The sequence below is a fragment of the Oreochromis aureus genome, linkage group 22 (assembly GCF_013358895.1).
Source record: "Oreochromis aureus strain Israel breed Guangdong linkage group 22, ZZ_aureus, whole genome shotgun sequence".
Classification (NCBI taxonomy): domain Eukaryota; kingdom Metazoa; phylum Chordata; class Actinopteri; order Cichliformes; family Cichlidae; genus Oreochromis; species Oreochromis aureus.
This window is the reverse complement of record NC_052962.1, coordinates 35,040,083-35,058,265: the sequence shown is the minus strand read 5'-3', so window position 1 is coordinate 35,058,265 and position 18,183 is coordinate 35,040,083. Positions and strand designations below refer to the sequence as shown.

At 39.2% G+C, this 18,183-nt stretch overlaps 2 protein-coding genes across 2 annotated transcripts; both read left to right on the top strand.

Moving 5' to 3' along the window:
- Positions 1–575: 575 nt before the first annotated feature.
- On the top strand, positions 576–9,150 carry gnb3b (guanine nucleotide binding protein (G protein), beta polypeptide 3b). Its single transcript, XM_031729123.2, has 9 exons — positions 576–728; positions 2,933–3,046; positions 4,078–4,223; positions 4,680–4,743; positions 5,641–5,797; positions 5,914–5,980; positions 6,938–7,139; positions 7,288–7,504; positions 8,147–9,150. Exons 2-9 carry the CDS (start codon positions 2,978–2,980, stop codon positions 8,251–8,253), a joined length of 1,029 nt encoding a protein of 342 aa, XP_031584983.1. The 5' UTR covers positions 576–728; positions 2,933–2,977; the 3' UTR covers positions 8,254–9,150.
- Positions 9,151–11,594: 2,444 nt separating this feature from the next.
- On the top strand, positions 11,595–16,845 carry LOC116311886 (triosephosphate isomerase). Its single transcript, XM_031729113.2, has 7 exons — positions 11,595–11,830; positions 13,208–13,331; positions 13,783–13,882; positions 14,027–14,144; positions 15,445–15,530; positions 15,897–15,984; positions 16,137–16,845. Exons 1-7 carry the CDS (start codon positions 11,719–11,721, stop codon positions 16,253–16,255), a joined length of 747 nt encoding a protein of 248 aa, XP_031584973.1. The 5' UTR covers positions 11,595–11,718; the 3' UTR covers positions 16,256–16,845.
- The last annotated feature ends 1,338 nt before the right edge of the window (positions 16,846–18,183 follow it).

The following is an 18,183-nucleotide window of genomic DNA, read 5'->3' as shown; positions in this document are numbered from 1 at the left end:
TACCAATGCACCAATTAATAAAACTGCTAGATACTCAAATGAATATCTGTAATATCTTAAATTTGTGGAAAAAGAACAAACAGTTGTGGAAATTAAAATGAAAATTTTTAATTGGTGTTGTCTTATATTTTTTTGAACCTTTAAAGATAAATTAAAGGATAAATTAAACATAAGAGGAGACCACTGCTCTGTTCATGGAACCAACTTTGTGCTCTAAAGATTTCCCATCTTCCTGCTTTAGACAAATCTCTGTGCAACAGAAAAGCTCTTTAATGTTTTTGTCTTCTCTTCTTTCAGTTTCCTCTTGTCCTATGACATCTGTTCCCTTCCTTTTCTTGCCTTGTTCTTGGATTTCTTCACCTCTTCTTGTCTTTTGACCTCATAACCTCATTTTCTCCCTCCAATCGCTTTACCTACCTGCTCTCGCCACGCTCCCTTTCCTTTTTCCTCTCTCTCTCCTTCCCTATTTCCATCGTTGAGCCTTATCCCTTCATCTCTTATCTCCTTCATCCCCTCCAATCCTCATCTGTTCTTCACCGTGAAGGAAGGCTCAGAGAAAAAGAGACTTTTTCACTAGTGAAGCCACTAGCAGTCAGCCGGTGGGAGAGCATCAGAGGAGCCAGCAAGCAGGTTGTGCACCCTGTGGAGCTGTGGAAGCTGAAACAGCTCAAAGGGGGAACGCAGGTGTCTGCGATCGGGAGCTGCACAGGTGCAGAAAAAGAGAAAAGGTGAGTTTCAGCATTTCTGGTGATTCTTTGTGACAGTTACAGTTAAGAAATGCTGCTGGAGAACAGTTGGAGCTGCTTTGAGTTCAGCTGTGGGGACTCATCATTTTTGTCACCGTCTGAAGACGAAAAGTGGAGTTTTACTTTTTATTATTTGGAAGAACAGGAAGTGAACTTTTGCAGTGCTGTGCTACCAAAGCTAAAAATGATCAGCAGCTTTGTGTATTTTCTGCATGCTGTTGCCTCAGCAGCCTTCATGACACATGATTTTATCAAATCAGGACCAATGCAACATGAGGTGAGTCCTCAATTTCTTTCAAACAACAAAACAACTTATCAGTCCCACTGCATCCTTAAACCCTCTGAAGGTGATCTTTGGATTGTAGTGACTCTGCCAAAGAGGATTGGAGCTTCAGGTGTGGCAGCAGTAAGCTGCAGCCTGGTCGGTCACAAAGAGCCAAACCTCATCCAGCTCACGTTGTTTGTGGATATCTTTGGTGGTAGCAGGTGGTCTGCTAAGCAGATGGCTCAATCCATGAGTGTAATGAGTCAACTCATGACTCCTCCAGTCTGCACACAAAAGTGTGCGTGCAAGAATAAAACACTGACGGGAGGTTGTGGTGCTGGAGATTGGTGTTAAAAGGTTTTAGTTTTTCACTGGTTTTAAGCTCTGGAAAATGGACGCATGCGTTTCATTCACATGTTGAACAATAAGTGCACCTCGAATGAGTAAACAGGACAGTAGAGGAGGAGCAGTTTGTGGTCTTGACTCCAACAGAAGCTCCATTTCTTCTATTGTCCACGTCGCAGTCCCTCCCTCTCACTCTGATCTCAGGGTAAAGAGCAGTCAGTAATCAGATGACAGGAGATTTGACCGGTAAAGCTTCTCTTAAGCTCTCCTGCAGGGATTTAAAGCCTTGTAGAAACCCATCCCAAACTCCCCTCACCTCTGCCCCCACCATATCCTCCAACCTTCCATAGTGTATGTGCAGCTGCTACCTGCACATAGACTGATGCAACCTTTCACTCCTGCTAATCAATGGATGTTTATTCTTATCATTCTTATCTGTCTTCTATAGAAGCTCCTGCCTGTTGCTGTGTGACTACAGTGTAAGCTCTGCTTATGGTTTGCGGCTAACAATTGGGACAAGGTTAAAACTGTAGCACAACTCTGGAAGTTTATTTCTTATTAAAACTGCTGTGTTTTGCATTAGCAGTAATTTTTACCTCACTCATGGGGGTGCAGGTTTATAGCTCGATAGTTTCATGATGTGCAGAAATGTGCACACAGTTAATTGGTGTTCAGTTAGTCAGACGTCAGCATCCTGTTACAGAGTCTTAGCCAAATAAATTACACTTAGTTTCAAAGTGAAAGAACAAACCAAAAGAAAACAATGACACTGATTGTAAATAACAGCTTTTGTTTTTTGTTTGTTTTTTCACATTAAATATTAGCAGCTTCTGACCCTTAACTTTTAGCAGTTTGACCTTGATGCTGGTGATGTGATGTAATATGATGTAAACTGAGGGTTTGAAGTTTGACACTAAAAGGGTGCTGGTGATGTCGAGATTCAACACTGATCCAACGCTTTAATTTAAAAGCATAAAGAATAAAAGGAGTCAGTTAGTAAAAACTAAGGAGGTGTATTTTATCCTTTAAATTTCCCAGAAACTAAATGTACTAAGTGGCCTTTAACCCTTTAGACCTCTAGAGTAATGTAATTGCTTCCTTCTTTCCTAAATCCTACATACCTATCCTTCATTCCTCCTTTCCTTTTTATCCCCTCTTTAATTCTCTGCCTTGCAGAGTGTTTCCTCATCTTCTGTAATACTTCTAAATGGTTCACTTCTTTGTAGGAGAGAACTGACAGCATTACAACTTCAGTTCAGGGACGGCTGACACCTGTGTCTAATCGTTTCTGTAGACTCGGTGGTGCAACAAGAATCAAAGTGTTCCAGTTCAGGAATCAGGGTCACTGAGTGGATCTTATGTACCTGAGCTTTAATTCACGGCAGGGTCAAACGTGAGGATACGTTTGCCTGGGAGTCGTTCCCATAACAGCAATAACATCTTTCACAATGAGCTGCAGCAAACATCCAAACATTGCTGTCTGCGAAAATGTCTAATCCATACGTGACCTTCGGAATATTTTCCAAGTAAAAAACAATAATTTTTTGTGTTTTTCCCCATTTCCTGTTCCTCTCAGTGTCGTTTGGTTTTTCATCAGTAACATCAACAAACAACTCTCGCCATGGCAGCTGAGAAGGCTGAAATGGATGCACTGAAAAAAGAGTGCGATGGCCTCCGTGCACAGATTGAGGTGAGCATTTCCTGTGGGAGGATATTCCAGGTGTTATTACCTTTAACACCATAAAAACATCCTGATTTCACCCCAGTGACACCATATTTTTCATATTCTCTAGTGTGGATCCTATATTATCATATTATCCAGTGATTCTAATTACATGTGACTTTTAATCATACATATGCTTCCTGTCATGTACATGTCAATTTTTCATAGTTTTTTAAGGGAATAGGCTCCTTTGTGTAGCGTAACAATCGAAAGCTCTATTCAGGAGACTGTAATAATTATGAGTGAACCATGGCTGACAGGCCTAAACCAGCAAGATTTACAACTGCAGAAGCCTTGAAGCTAACCCCAACTGTTATGGCATAAAACTGATTAAACATTGTAACATTAGAACGTCTTGGAATATCTGTCATAATGCTTTATATGGTTTATTTAAATATTTAACACGAACCTCAAGTAATCAGTGTTTCTCCATCCATCATGTGACAGTGATAAAAATCTAATCTTTTGATAAATACATACATATCTGTCTGTCTGAGTCACTGTAAGTTCAAAATAACAGGAAAATGTGCAGGATGGGGGTAACATGAAAATAAAGAAACAGCTGCACTTTCTGTTTGCCTTAATAATCATATTTATTTAAAAATGTTTCACTACACAGGTAAAAACTATAAATTATGGAGGATGGATATTACCCATGATGTTTATATTACCCTTGTGGAGAGATTTCTTTTCAGCTTCAGTGTACTTGTTGGTATCATCAGGCAAAAACTCTAATTTCGTGAACATCAGTACAGAAGTGAGGCATGTGTGAGGAAAAATCCACCCAATTTTGATTGCAGATGTTACTCAGTCTTAACTTTTCTTTAAAATTTCTGGAGGTTAATTCGCCTTAGTGGAGGACTTAGTGGTGCGCCATCATTTTTCCTAATGCTAGAATTCCTGCCAAGCCATCACAGAGGAAAGGAGTGAGGAAAAACACCAACTACACGGAGTTTAGCTTCTTTTTTCAAACCTGTAATTCTCTGCGTGACCAATAGGCGGCCCGTAAAGCTGTGAATGACGGCAGCATGTCTGCAGCATCATCAGGGGTGGCCTCAGTGGGTCGGGTCCAGCTGAAGCTCAGGAAGACACTCAAGGGTCACCTGGCTAAAATCTACGCCATGCACTGGTCAGCTGACTCCAGGTGAGGATGAAAGGGTGGCACGTTTGTGTAAGAAAAGAGCAGCTCTGTAATCAAATTAAACAATATTTCATAGCGTTGTCTGAAATATCAACTCAAGTTTCATCCCTTTACTTTCAGTGTGTTTTAGTTCTATGCCCACCCGATTTTAAAAACCTCTATTTAATGCTTAAATAACTTAATATGTAAATATAACATCGCCTGTTTGATAGTTTGAAGAGAACACAGATAACAGCCAAACTATTTCACATGTGAACAAACTTTAGATGCAGAAATGAGATAAACTCCAGCCTACATTCAATTAAAATGCACAATATTTGCTGCTACACGACATGTCTTTTCTACCAGCCACAGAAATATTCATCATTAGTGAGACATTATCTGACTGAGAAGATGAATAATGAAATAATGAAGACTGAAGTCCTCTTCAAACACAGTGACACTTTGTTTCTCTCGCAGGCAGATGGTCAGTGCATCACAGGATGGAAAGCTGCTCATCTGGGACTGTTTCACAGGGAACAAGGTAGGACTGCACGGGATATGTTATTGTTAATCTAAACTGCAGGTATGTTATTCCTGGAGTGCAATACATAGTAGAGCAGGTAAAACTAAACCATACACAAAATAAGACACAAACTGCAGCTGTTACTTTATATTTATTGTATGAAGCAATCACTCATCAACTGCTAATTTCATTTAGTAAGTTATTAGTTTTTAGTTTATAGTCTATATCAGTCTGTAGGTATATCAACAATGATTAACACAAATAGATAACAACAGAAACTGAGAACAAGTGTTAAAAACAATAGAAGAGAAAAACAAGGAGAAAATGTTCAATCTGAGCTTGGAGCTCAGTATTTATTTAGTACATCCCAACATAATTAGATTACCCAGGATTTCAGCAGTGAGCTAAGTAGCCAATGACGGTTTATCTTTCTACTCTGACTAAAGCTGAGTTTCCACTGCAGGATCTTCCTCCATGGAAGAGCAAGCTTTGGAGTTTAAATCATTTCTGAGGACCCTTTAAAACACCCCTGTTTGAGGGGCAGTGCTTTACAGGAGTTCAGAAACACTTAGTAGCATTTTAGCTCAACCGATTAGTTGTGATCAAGCTTCACAAACATTTGTTAAAATCTCTTAATTTACATTTAGCATTTTATGTGTTTTGATTCTGCTTTGACTGTTTGTCTGTTTTCCATCGATGACTCAGTGAACCTGTTTCTAAAGCAGTAAACAAAGATTAATAGTGTCACGATAAGCTTTTTATTGCTGTTGCAGTGGTTCCTCCCAGGCCTTTAGACCTCAGTGGAAGCACAGACAGCCAACAGGAACATCGTCTCTGCCTTCAAACACTGTCCATGCTTGTTAAACCACAGAGCTGGAGCCTTCTAGTTGTTTAAACTGAATTTCCTCTTCCTAGTTGATTGCTGTTCCACTAAAGTCTGCTTGGGTGATGAGTGTCGCCTTCGCCCCTTCTGGTAACCTGGTGGCGAGCGGTGGTCTGGACAACATCTGCACAGTTTACAACATCAAGGCAGCCAGCCCCAAAACCCTCAGAGAGCTGGACGCACACACAGGTGAGGAGGGTTCCTTGAAGCTTCCTTTAAATGCCCTCAACGTACTACACAGCATCAAAACCAATGAATGCATGCACAGCCAAGCTGAGACGCTCACAAAGCTCTCTCTCGCCCAGGTTACCTGTCTTGCTGCCGTTTCCTTAGCGATACTGAGATCCTGACAGCCTCCGGTGACACCACCTGGTGAGTTTAAAGTTTGTGTTTCTTAGTGTTTGATGTCAGTCATTTCTATCAGCCCAGCTACAGTACTGAACAAGGGAAAAAGAGCAGCTTTTAAACCAGTATCATGGCTGTGCATTCTCCCATTAGCCTGAAGGTATTAAAAAAAAAAAACCATGACACTTGTTCACCAATCATGTGCTCTACGGTGTCTTCATAAAACCACACACTATAGGTAATCTTTCTAAAACGTAAAGGGGAAGTGCCTTAAACCTGCACTCTTTTTAACGACCACTGGGGGGCGGAGCCAGTCGCTGGCCCTCTCGCAGCCTGGTTCTGCCTGAGAGGTTTTGTCCTGTTTTTCTTTCCCACTGTTGCCAAGTGTTTGTACATAGGGGGTCGTCTGATTGTTGGGGCTTTCTCTGCATTATTGTAGGGTCTTTGCATTATACTATAAAGCACCTCGAGGTGACTGTTGTGATTTGGTGCTATATAAATTAAATTAATTTAAATAAAATTATAAATAAATCATATTTTATAAAAGTCTATAAGAAAACGACTGTAGTTGTCACTTCATTATGACCCCATGAAACACTCTCCCAGTGTGTTTATTGACTAGAACATGTTGTATGGTTCAGAGAAAAATGGACATGTGCACATGGTGTCCTGCAGGGCACGGCTACTGTAGCCGCCTGTGTGCATGCGTGTATTTTATCAGGCAGATCTACCCCTCACATGTCCTGTTTTTAAACAATTAAGATGGAGATAACATTGTTTTAAGATCATTGCTTGAAAATATGAATTAACAAATGAATGAATGTTATTTTTGTTTTACCATCTTTTATATACAGTTTATGCATAAAACTTTGTAGAAATTAGATTTGAGGAAAAGCTAAAAAGACCTGAGACAGTTAATCAGAACGCCGTCTGGTGTAAAACCCCCTGATTTGTGTCTCTGTCTTCTTCTTCTCTCATCTTCAGCTGTCTGTGGGACCTGGAGACCGGCAAGCAGAAGGTCATCTTCACCAACCACATTGGAGACTGCATGTCGCTGGCTCTCTCCCCCGACACGAACACCTTCATCTCTGGAGCCTGTGACTCTCTGGCCAAGCTGTGGGATCTGAGGGAAGGCGCCTGCAAGCAGACCTTCTCTGGCCACACCAGCGACATTAATGCCATTTCTGTGAGGACATCCCGGAAACTCACAACACACACACACAAATCACACTATTTCTAATCTATAGGGGGACAGTTGTGGCCTGAAGGCTGCCTTACCAAAAATATTTCCTCTTGGTTTAAAACTCAAATGTTTCTTCTCTTCCCACTTGTAGTTCTTCCCAAATGGTAATGCCATCATCACAGGCTCCGATGACTGCCAATGCAAGATGTACGACCTGCGCGCTGACCAGGAGGTGATTTGCTACCAGGACACCAGCCTGAACGCCGGTGTAACATCTCTGGCTCTCTCCAGCTCGGGCCGCCTTATCTTTGCAGGTTACGATGACTTCAACTGCCACATCTGGGACTCTCTGAAGGGAGAGAAAGTCGGTGAGCAGAATTTATTCAAAATTACTTACATTTAAATATATATGTGAAATTTCCCCCTTGTGGGACTAATAAAGGTATATCAAATCAAATCAAATCAAATCAAATATCTTATTGATGGATGGATATCTTAATTTATAGACTTAAGGGAGCATAGGGAGTGAAGTTTTCATTAAAGTTGGTGCTCTTCCATATGGGACCTGTAGATGGTGCTGATGCACTATTTTCATGATCTCTGCTTCCAACAGAACAGTTCTTCTTTTTTTTTCAAAAATGAATATTTTATTTCCTAAAAAAAGAAAAGAAATTTTTTTCCTTTGCTGTTTCCTTTACACATCCTCCCCCAATTCGTCTCCTATATTTTTTCATTTACTCTGTTTCATTCATCTGTCCTTGCCATCATTTTCCTCTCTTTTCTTTTCTTTCCCTTGCTTCCTCTCTTCCCCATGCTGTTTTTCCCTCTTTTTTCTGTTCCTTTCCTTTAATTAATCATTTCCACCATTTTCCTTTTGCTCTTTTTCCTCGTTTCCTTTCTTCTATTCCTTTCTTTTTCTCTTTTTTTATTTTTGGTATTGTCCTTATATTTTGTTACATTTGTTACATTTTGCTTACACTCATCTCCTTTATCTTGTTTTACAACACCAGGCGTGCTGTCCGGTCATGACAACAGGGTGAGCTGCACCGGCGTCCCTGCTGATGGTATGGGCGTCTGCACAGGATCCTGGGACAGCTTCCTCAAACTGTGGAACTGAGGCGTCCCTGCAGAGAATAACAGCAGGAGACGAAGAAGAAAAGGAGGAGGACGAGAGGAGAGGAAAATAGTGGCAGAGAAGCGAGCCTGGAGATTTGGTGCAGATATTTGACCTTCCTCTCTTTCGTTTTCCCGCTCTGCTTCTTCCTCATACATGTATGCAAATTTTAAAAGGTTGCGAATGAGTCATATTGTGCAAATGGCATCAGTTAAACAATGCACGATGCATCCCACTGCATGTACAAGAAAGCTTTACTGTTGATTTATTTACTGAAAAAAAGTAAAAGCATAAAAAAATAGATTATTAATCAAAACAGAGCAGAAAATAAGCTCTTATTGAAAATGATAAAAATCTCTAGATTTTCTGACAATAACTGAATAAAGAACAGTAAATAATGAAAATATGAAGATAGAGCTACAGATTTATTTTTATTGTCTTCGAGGTCTTTGACCTTTTAAAAGAGCACTGCAATCATCTAGAAAAAAAGACTGACATGTATATTTATTTATATTTTATAGATTAACACATTAGAAAAGTCTATGTACAGAGTCTCTTTGTTGTATCTGATCTGTTGGCTTTTTTGGCTGCACATATTCAGAGTGTGTATTCGTATGGCAGAGCTGCTTTCTCGGGTCCCATATTACCACCAGCTGACTTTGATCCAAGATGGCTGCTTCCGTTTCCCTGTTTCACAGGTAAAAATTACACTGATGGACCCGTGGATGATGGTTTGAAGGTGGAACCCGGCTGTGAGAGTGGCTGTAAAACACTCCTGTAAGCTTTATTTACTCCTCTGGGTTCAGCTGCATTTTGTTGTACTTTTAAACTTGAGCAGTTCCTCTGTGCAAAAAAATACAAGACTTTTGTTGGAAATCTTTCTAATAAACATAGAATTCTGCATTAAGACTATGTCAGAGTCTCTGTGTTTCAATGACAAGGTCTGACCTTTAGTTATGAGGGTTACTTTTAATTTCTTACATTAACATATACATACAGTGCTCCAGAATCTAGACTGGTCCCTGCGGCTGCTGCTCTCATCACACAGAGGGCAAAAATGCCTGGAGGGGAATCTCATTAGAGGTCAGCACACCTCAGTAGTGTGAGTCATACCTGCAAACAGCAGCAGGGTACACACAGAGATGCTGGTGCAGAAATGAAGCTCTACAGTGAACGAGGAGGTTTGAATTGTCTCCAGACAAAGTGCTGAGGTTCTGCATCACATGCACTGGAATCAGAAAGTAAGTAAAAGTATGTAACATTGATTTAAATATAACTTTTCACTGATAAAAACGTGCTTCACAAAAACACAAGAAAAACACAAGTATATCATAACATAAAACATAATAAAATACAACATAAAACATCAAATTAATTACAAGCTTGTCTGTATAAAAATGTCTTCAGCTGCTTCTTAAAAGAGTCAGTGGAGTCTCTACAGCGTAAACACAACTTCTCAACTTTGACAGTGAGGCCAAGGGCAACTTTTGACCTGATGACCTGTAAGCTCAATGAGGATATACTGAGGGAGTTTGACCATGTAGGACCCTAAAGGAAAAACTAAAACTTTAAAATTAATTCTAAAATGTACAGTCAAACAATGAAGACAACGACCTGATGGATGGATGAGCATGATGAAGGCCACAGGCCGAAACAGCTTTGGTCAAATAATAAAGCTGTTTTTTATACTATAAGTGTTGCTGGAGCTTCAGACCCTTGTTCTTCTCCATGTACTTTGGGCGTCATTGAAGTTGTTCCAGAAAACCTCAATTCTCTTTCCAAAAATCAATGAAGAGAAGCTAAATAAAATATATATATTTATCATTCAAAAAGTTTAAAAAGCTCACAAAAAGACCACTGCTCGCATTGCTAAGAAGGTCCTGAGTTCAACTCCCCCATCAGGCCAGAGTCTTTCAGTGTGAAGTTTGCGTGGGTTCTCTCTGAGTACTCTGACTTCCTCCCATAGACCAAAGACGTGCAGTTAGTGGGATTAGGTTAACTGGTCATTCTAAATTGCCCATAGGTGTGAATGTGAGTGTGAATGGTTGTCTGTCTCTATGTGTTAGCCCTGCAACAGACTGGCGACCTGTCCAGGGTGCACCCTGCTCTCGCCCTAAGACAGCTGTGATAGGCTGTCTTAGGGCGACCCTGAATTGGATTAGCAGAAGAGAATTGATGGATTTTAGTTATTTAACAAACATAAATGTATTGTAAGGTAGGAGTTTTCTGAATAGTCAAAAGTTTTGTCCATAAAGGTACAATTTAGCAAAATGTATGACTTACCCAGAAAATAATGTTACAGTAATGACTTGTGATTCTATGATATTTTTGGCGTGATTTTCACAGTGAAACATCCAATTTTTACATATTTTGATTGTAAATTTGGGAAATATATAGTATAATTACAGTGAACTGAATCAATTAAATGTTACTAGCCAAAGTAAAATATTGATAACTTTAAAAGAGGTCTGATTATTCTAAGTTCCATCCATTTAAATCCTGTGTAAACGTTTTAATTTTTTTTTACATGATCATCATCCGCAAAATGATTCACAATAACAAAATTACTGAAAAAATAAATAACAATAAAATTGTTATATTGTCAACACTAATGTTTGACTTTGTTTATTGTGTCTTTTGTCTCTTTTTATGTGAAAAAATAAAACTGAAAGTAAAGACACTGTGTAACCATTATTTTGCAGAAGTCTATAAAAAGAGCAAGTATACATGTATTAATGGTATTTTTGAGTATTATAACATGATCTTATGTAGTTTTTAAGTAATGAAGTTGATCGGTGGAACACAAAGAAGAAATTATAGCTTTGATAGCAAATAATCTTTGACCTCGGATTTTGTTATTTATTTATTTTATTTTATTTTTATTTTTTTATGATTAATATTATTTTATTCATATTTGTCTCCATTAAAAATAAATAGAAATGAATAAATATATTTAAATAAGGTACATTTTTTATGTTTTTGTTTAAAACATGATTTTCCCATTCCTTCATAAAATTTTATGTTAACTATTTAACAATAAACCGAACGGAACAAATGAACTCGTCATAAATAAATTTAAATTGCATTAGTGCCTGAGCTTGCAGGCAAAGCGAAATACACAGATGAACAAGCAGAGAACAGAAACAAAGAACAAAAAAATGCCATGAGAAGCTTAATTCAAGATCATAACATTTCTGGGGGGGTTTCCATGAGAATACCCTGTGAATATACGTGTATATATACTTGTACTATTGCATTGATGGTGGTAGGGACAACTTCTGTACAGCAGGTGGAGGTAACGTCCCGTGAAGCTCTGCGACTGCCTTCATAATCCCACGCAGAAGAAGGGGGATGTTTGCCGGTGTTTGGAGCTGATATTTCTGACGTCACCTGACCTGCACACCGGCCGGACTCCAGATCGACCTCCAGCTCTTCTCCTCACCGGCTATCAGCTAATATTCGCCGGCCATGGCGCTTCGCAAGTTCTTCGTGGGTGGAAACTGGAAGATGAACGGGAACAAAGACAGTCTTGGAGAGCTCATCACCACCCTGAACACCGCCAGCCTGCACGACGAGACCGGTAACAGCCCCAGATTATTGCCGGGGCCGCTGACTGACTGTGTGTGGCGGTTAGGGGTGATCAATAAAAGCGATTGGTGACTTGGTGATTGGAGGCTAACAGAGGGGAGGGGGGGGGTGCTGCTGCTGATGCTTCACAGGTGACACAGTGACATTGAGAGTCACGTGATCAGGAGGCGTCGCATAAAGGCCTCTCATTCTTTCACTTCGCTTTGAGGAATTAATTTTCTGCCTCTTCATACTTTTCCCCATCAAATGGAACCTAAATCATACGTTTTATTGCTGTGCTTGGCAGCTGAGGTTAGTCCACTGAGTCTGTAAACAGTCTTTGTGTCTTCAAAAAGTTCAGAGCTTGGGTTCCCTCCACATGTCAGACGTTTTTGAGGCTCATTTGGGTTTTTAGTTTGGCCGTTGTAGAGCGCCAAACTGACTTAAAGTAGACAAATAACCAAATACCGAACACCAAATCTTTGAATCAAGGATTTTGTTTTGTATTAATATGCTGTACTCTGACATAAAACTATGTGCTCTAGCAGTTTATTTATTTTGTACACACTGATGTTTTTAGCCTCTGTCGTTAGACACTCATTCATGCTCATGTAGGCTATGTTACTCTTACTTTGCATCACTGTAGTACAAGCCTGCTGCATCACTGAACAAAAACATGTGCTTATGATAATGGCTTGTAGATAGGAGTGTGCAACTACTCAAATTTTATTCAAGGAGTTTTTAAAACCAGACAATTGAGACAAAGCACTTTTTAATAAATGAATTCTTTGCTTTTGCTTTCACGCAGTCCAGAACAGAACAGATACATATGCATGAAACGATGATTAAAACACACAATTTCTCAAAAGTCTGTGTGTTAAATAATTATTGACCAAAGTAACTGATTGCCATATTTAAGCAGCTCTGCATTAATTTATTTTCTCTTGCAGTGTACTCATGACTGTGCAGAATGAAATTTAAATGTTTCTTAATGTCTTTAAAATGAGGCAGGCTGCTGGAGGCGGTTGGTGATGAAAGCAATTGTAACCTTCTTCAGTTAGATAAAATCATTTCAGTCCCCAGCCAGAATCACAGTTTAGCTCTATGTTCATTAAACTGCCTCTCAGGGTCTCCAGATTGTTTCTAATACAGGATTTTGTTCTTTCTGAGGAAATGTAAATGTTGCATTTAAGACCGGTAGGTGTTTATAAATGCAGAATTCAGGTTTTCCTTTCATTTTTTCAGTTATAACATTTGAGTAAAGATCAGAGCAAAGAAGGATTTACATCAACAATAATGCTTTTAGAGCTTTTGCACTGGTTTAACTAATTAATAAAAGTAAAACGCGGCAATCATCACAGCAAACACCAAACTTTCTGTCTAATTTCAGAGGTGGCTTGTGCCGCTCCCTCCATCTACCTGGACTTTGCCCGATCCAATCTGGATCCCAGGATCTCCGTTGCAGCCCAGAACTGCTACAAGGTGGCCAAGGGAGCATTTACTGGAGAGATCAGGTATCTCTCCTAACTCACATACTTAATTTATAATGCTGTGCTCACAGGCATAACCACTCTGTGATCGGCATCGGGGCAGATATTATTTGGGCCCTTACTGTTATGTTGTACGGGTGCAAACACGGCATCTCACATCTGCTGTCTCTCTTACACAAACACAAACACACACACACAAAGTTTGTGCAAAATAATATTAATGGCATCATTACAGTTTTCGATCAGCACCATGGACAGCGACCACAGCCAGAGGTGGTTATTTAAAGAACTTATTTTAACATTGTACTCAACAAAAAACAAACCATCCCTAACAAAAAAAAGGAACTTCAAGAGCCAAATTGCATTATATTTCTTCACGTCAATATACGGCCACAAGTAGAGTTGACTTGGGCTGTAAGTGGCCCCCAGGCCGTGAGTTTGAGACCCCTGTCATACATGTTTCCTCTCCCTCCAGCCCAGCCATGATCAGAGACTGCGGGGCTGACTGGGTGATCCTGGGACACTCGGAGCGCCGTCATGTGTTTGGGGAGAGTGATGAGCTGATTGGCCAGAAGGTGAGAATCACAGAACTTTCCAATTATCTGGATTTCAAGGGTGCATTTCTTTGTAAGAGTGCACACTGATGGCAGCTTGTTCCCATGTTGCACACACCTCAGGTGTGCACGCGCAGGTAGACTCTGACTTTGTTGGTGTTTCAGGTGGCTCATGCTCTGGAGAACGATCTGGGTGTGATCGCCTGCATCGGTGAGAAGCTGGAGGAGCGAGAGGCAGGAACCACCGAAGAAGTCGTCTATGCTCAGATGCAGGTCATTGCAGGTAAATATGAGAGAAATATTAACATCTTTTTTTATTGTAGGCTTTCATGATCTGTTTTTTAAATTGTATTTTAGTTTTTCTGCTATACTTTATTTTTTGCATCTCTTTTATGGCTTAATTTCAGTTTTTTACCTTTACAGGGAAAAAAATAAGTCATTCATTTCTCCAGTTTTTTATTCTAATGTTTTATTACTTTATTATTATTAATAATAATAATAATCATATTGTTGTTGTTGTTATTATTATTATTATTATTATTATTCATGATTATTGTTGCGCTATTATGTTTCTACTTAATTAATTACATTAAAATAGTTAAAATAATTAGTTATTTACTCAAATATTTCATTTAAATAAAGTTATAATAACTAATAAAGAGATTCGTTACATAATATTTTGAAAGAAAACGAGCAGTTTGAAATAAATCGGATGTATTTACATCTTTTTTGTGCTATTATGTTTTTTTAGATCAAAAGTTTGGTTATTTAATGGTTTCTCTGATTAATAATGACAAAAAAACTGTTACAGAAACATAAAAGTGAACTGCTGGATTCTACTCTGTTTTTATTCTGTGCATAAAGATAGAAAAACAAGTTCCTCTTGCTTCTGGATTTGTTCTGTCTGCACTGAGGCTTTACAAGACCTGATTGATGATCTTTTCCCTGGTCCCATCTTGGCCTCCTGTATTCTGCTTCTGTACTGAAAGTAGGCCGCGTACTGATTTAAAATGTAAATAGGTCAGTGGTCTCTGCCTTCAGCAGACACAGCTGCCTATGTTAAAGCAGACTTTGCACTTCTTTAAAGCCAGCAAAGGTGGAGAACTGATGGCAGCTTGCAGCTGTGGTCTGCTTTTAGGATGTTGCCTGATCAGAAAGGACCTTTTGAGTTTGCATACTAAGGTTTGCTTATTCTTTCTGAAAGGTAGAGAAACCTTTTAAAGAAGAAACACATCAGACAGATTTGTTTTTGAAGAAATGATAACCTTGTTAATTATTAAGGTAGATGTCAGGCATAATCCTGTTTTATGGCATCGTGATATATGTGAAATACGGCCTCTAGGCTGATAAACCGTTGTCTTATTCCACCATTATCCTTCCATCTTCTTTATACAGACTTTGCAGGTCTTTAAAATGAGCAGTTTCTCTTTGCTGTTGATATTGCTGCAGCCCAAATGCACGTTGTGCCCAATGACTGGCTGCAGGTGGCAGCTGATAAACACCTTGAGAACGGATTGTAGATGCGGGTCTGCGATCACACCGTTACTTATCGGTGTTTATGCATGAATGATGTCTGTTTGCAGAAAATGTAAAAGACTGGGGGAAAGTCGTGCTGGCATATGAACCTGTTTGGGCCATCGGCACAGGAAAGACAGCCACACCTGAGCAGGTAATACAGCAGCCACATAACTACAAGGCCCATAATTGAGCACATACATAATCATAATTTCTCACATTACATCCAATCCAGTGGGATGTTTAGCCCTATTTCCAATTTTTATGCTCCGTGGATATGAATCCTGGGAGCTGATTCTGAAGATGTGACAGTGTAATGATTTTTTTCATGAATACAAAACCATCTTTTTCTAGTCTTTTTAGTTTTGCAGTCACATGTGAAAAAGACAGTTTACCCAGGGTATGTAGTATTTTCTGTATGACTTTATCAGTCTCTCATGTTGTTCTACATTGCTTCAGTTCATTGAGGTTTGGAGCATTCATTTATGCACAGGTCTCCTTTTAATCAATGCATGTGCAGGCTCAGGAGGTCCATGAGAAACTGAGGGCGTGGCTCAGAGCAAATGTCTCCGATGATGTGGCCGACTCTGTACGCATCATCTACGGAGGTCAGTGAGCATAACTTAAGCAAACTTTACAGTAGGACTGCGTTAGGTTCAATGATGGTGCAACAATTTCATATACAAAAAATAATGGTGTTATTAAAATATACAACCTCTGCAGAAGTCACAGATTGGTTTAATTTTGCTAATCTCTCCAGGTTCGGTCACAGGAGCAAACTGCAGAGAGCTGGCATCTCAGGGCGATGTGGATGGCTTCCTGGTGGGCGGGGCCTCTCTGAAGCCAGAGTTTGTCGACATCATCAACGCACGTGCATAACAAATGCACTTAACTATAGCAGGATCAATGGAAAAACACCCCACCCTTTAGATCTTCACCGTGTAACACCTTGTTTCTGCAAACTGGGCTGACTGATCCAGTTAAACCAGAGAAAACCGTATGTTGAATATTTAAACTACTAAATACCTTTAAGAAAAGATTTTTTTTACTCCATTCTTTTTTTTCCTGACTTGAAAAAATAAGGAAACTTTAGATAATTAGGATTAAAAACAGGAAATCTATGGAGACATGGTGAAGTGACTCATGTGATCCATGTAAAGATTCCTTTTAAATTCTTTATTTGCTGCTAATCTGAGGTGAACTTAGAGAATCAGAGGATCTGTCAGCCCAGGCTGCTTTATGTGTTTGACTTTATGTGTCTCACCCAACTGCACTAACTGATACTTTAGGTCTTTAACAAATAAAGTTTCAGACAGAATTTACTTGAAATGATAAAACAAAGATGTCTGCAGGTACTGAGCTGTGAGGAGTGAGTAGTTGTGGTTTAACACTGACTGAAGAAATCAGGGAAATGAATGATGTAAGAAGTAAAAACACAACAACAAATAAATAAATGTGGAAAAAGTGTATTTTAAGTTTGTGGTTCACTGGTCATTTTGAATGCATTTAAAGAAACCTAAATGTGACTTATGAGCATTTAAAACAAGCTAAGTATTTCTCCTTTGCTTTTATATTTTTTTAGAATAATATTTGATTAGTATAAAATCCTTGAAACTAGTACTTCACAAAAGGTTTTTTAAAGGATGTGTTGCCTTTTTGTTCTTCTTTTTTAACTCCTGTCAGACACAAATGTTTTCAGTGTTGGCTCTATCACGAGTTCACAACAGAGCTGGCTCCATTATCATCACAGGAAATCACTCTGCTTTCTGGGTCTGTGCTGACTGATGTCATATCTGATCAAATACGTGTGTTGGGTGACAAGTCGATTGAGTCCATTTAGTCACATGTCCATTGCTGCCCAGGCTGTTTTTAATCATTTTAAACTGATTTTCTTCATAAATCCTCTTTATTTAATACATGTTTTAGAAAAATGTGAGTTTAATTACAGTGTAATTAAACATTATATTTCAGGGAGAAATGTACTTTTCCTGCCACTTGTTTCTTCACCCTGTTGGTGTAATATGTTTAGAAGAACATGCGCTATTCAACAAAACCTGAAAAAAAAAAAACTGTATTAATCTGGTAAATTGCTTCAGTTAACTTAAATAACTTTTTTTCCCCAGTCTGCTCAGATTGAGCTCAGCAGGTCATCGTGAACATGTCAACATGCATTAAGTTGCTGTGAGCCCTGTGGATGGAGGCACTGCCATCCAGGAGCTCCCTTCATGACTTGATGATAGCAGCCGTCATCAGAGGATAACACTGAGCTCTCAGAAGAAACATGGAGGAACTGGAGTGACAAAAAAATACTGCAAATAATGGCTGAACACCGTTGGTCCTTCAGTCACATATTAATGGCATAATTCTATTGAATTGCAAAAAGTCTCCTGTACTGTCTGAGGTATGTTGGTTATAGGTTCCCCAAGCAGTTGCTATAGTTTTAAGCCAGTTTGCAGTTTTAAATATTATTACATTAAATAGCAAAATACATAACTTATTTTACTAAACTAAACTGGGACCTATAAACCAGAAGGTCAGTGATGCAGTAGCTCATATTCCATCACAATTCACAGCTTTTGCAAGTATATCAACAAATGTGATTTTGATCTTGAGCACAGTTTGAGTCATGACCCATTAGGTGATCAATGTGTGCAGGTTTGACTACATTGCTTACATGCTTACTGTAAAATAAGTGGTGAATTGTGTGAATTGCGGACTGACAGACAACAGATGCCTCACCCTGGCAGATCTCATTGGCTGTTGAGCTGAACGAGCTAAAAAAATACAAAAAAACTCCACATGCTCAT

Excerpts from the sequence above, each read along its gene's own strand:
- gnb3b (XM_031729123.2), top strand. The coding sequence starts at position 2,978 with ATGGCAGCTGAGAAGGCTGAAATGGATGCACTGAAAAAAGAGTGCGAT. Across the intron at positions 4,224-4,679 it reads CACTGGTCAGCTGACTCCAG|GCAGATGGTCAGTGCATCAC; the intron begins GTGAGGATGAAA and ends TTTCTCTCGCAG. Across the intron at positions 7,140-7,287 it reads GCGACATTAATGCCATTTCT|TTCTTCCCAAATGGTAATGC; the intron begins GTGAGGACATCC and ends TCCCACTTGTAG.
- LOC116311886 (XM_031729113.2), top strand. The coding sequence starts at position 11,719 with ATGGCGCTTCGCAAGTTCTTCGTGGGTGGAAACTGGAAGATGAACGGG. Across the intron at positions 13,332-13,782 it reads GCATTTACTGGAGAGATCAG|CCCAGCCATGATCAGAGACT; the intron begins GTATCTCTCCTA and ends CTCTCCCTCCAG. Across the intron at positions 15,531-15,896 it reads AGACAGCCACACCTGAGCAG|GCTCAGGAGGTCCATGAGAA; the intron begins GTAATACAGCAG and ends ATGCATGTGCAG.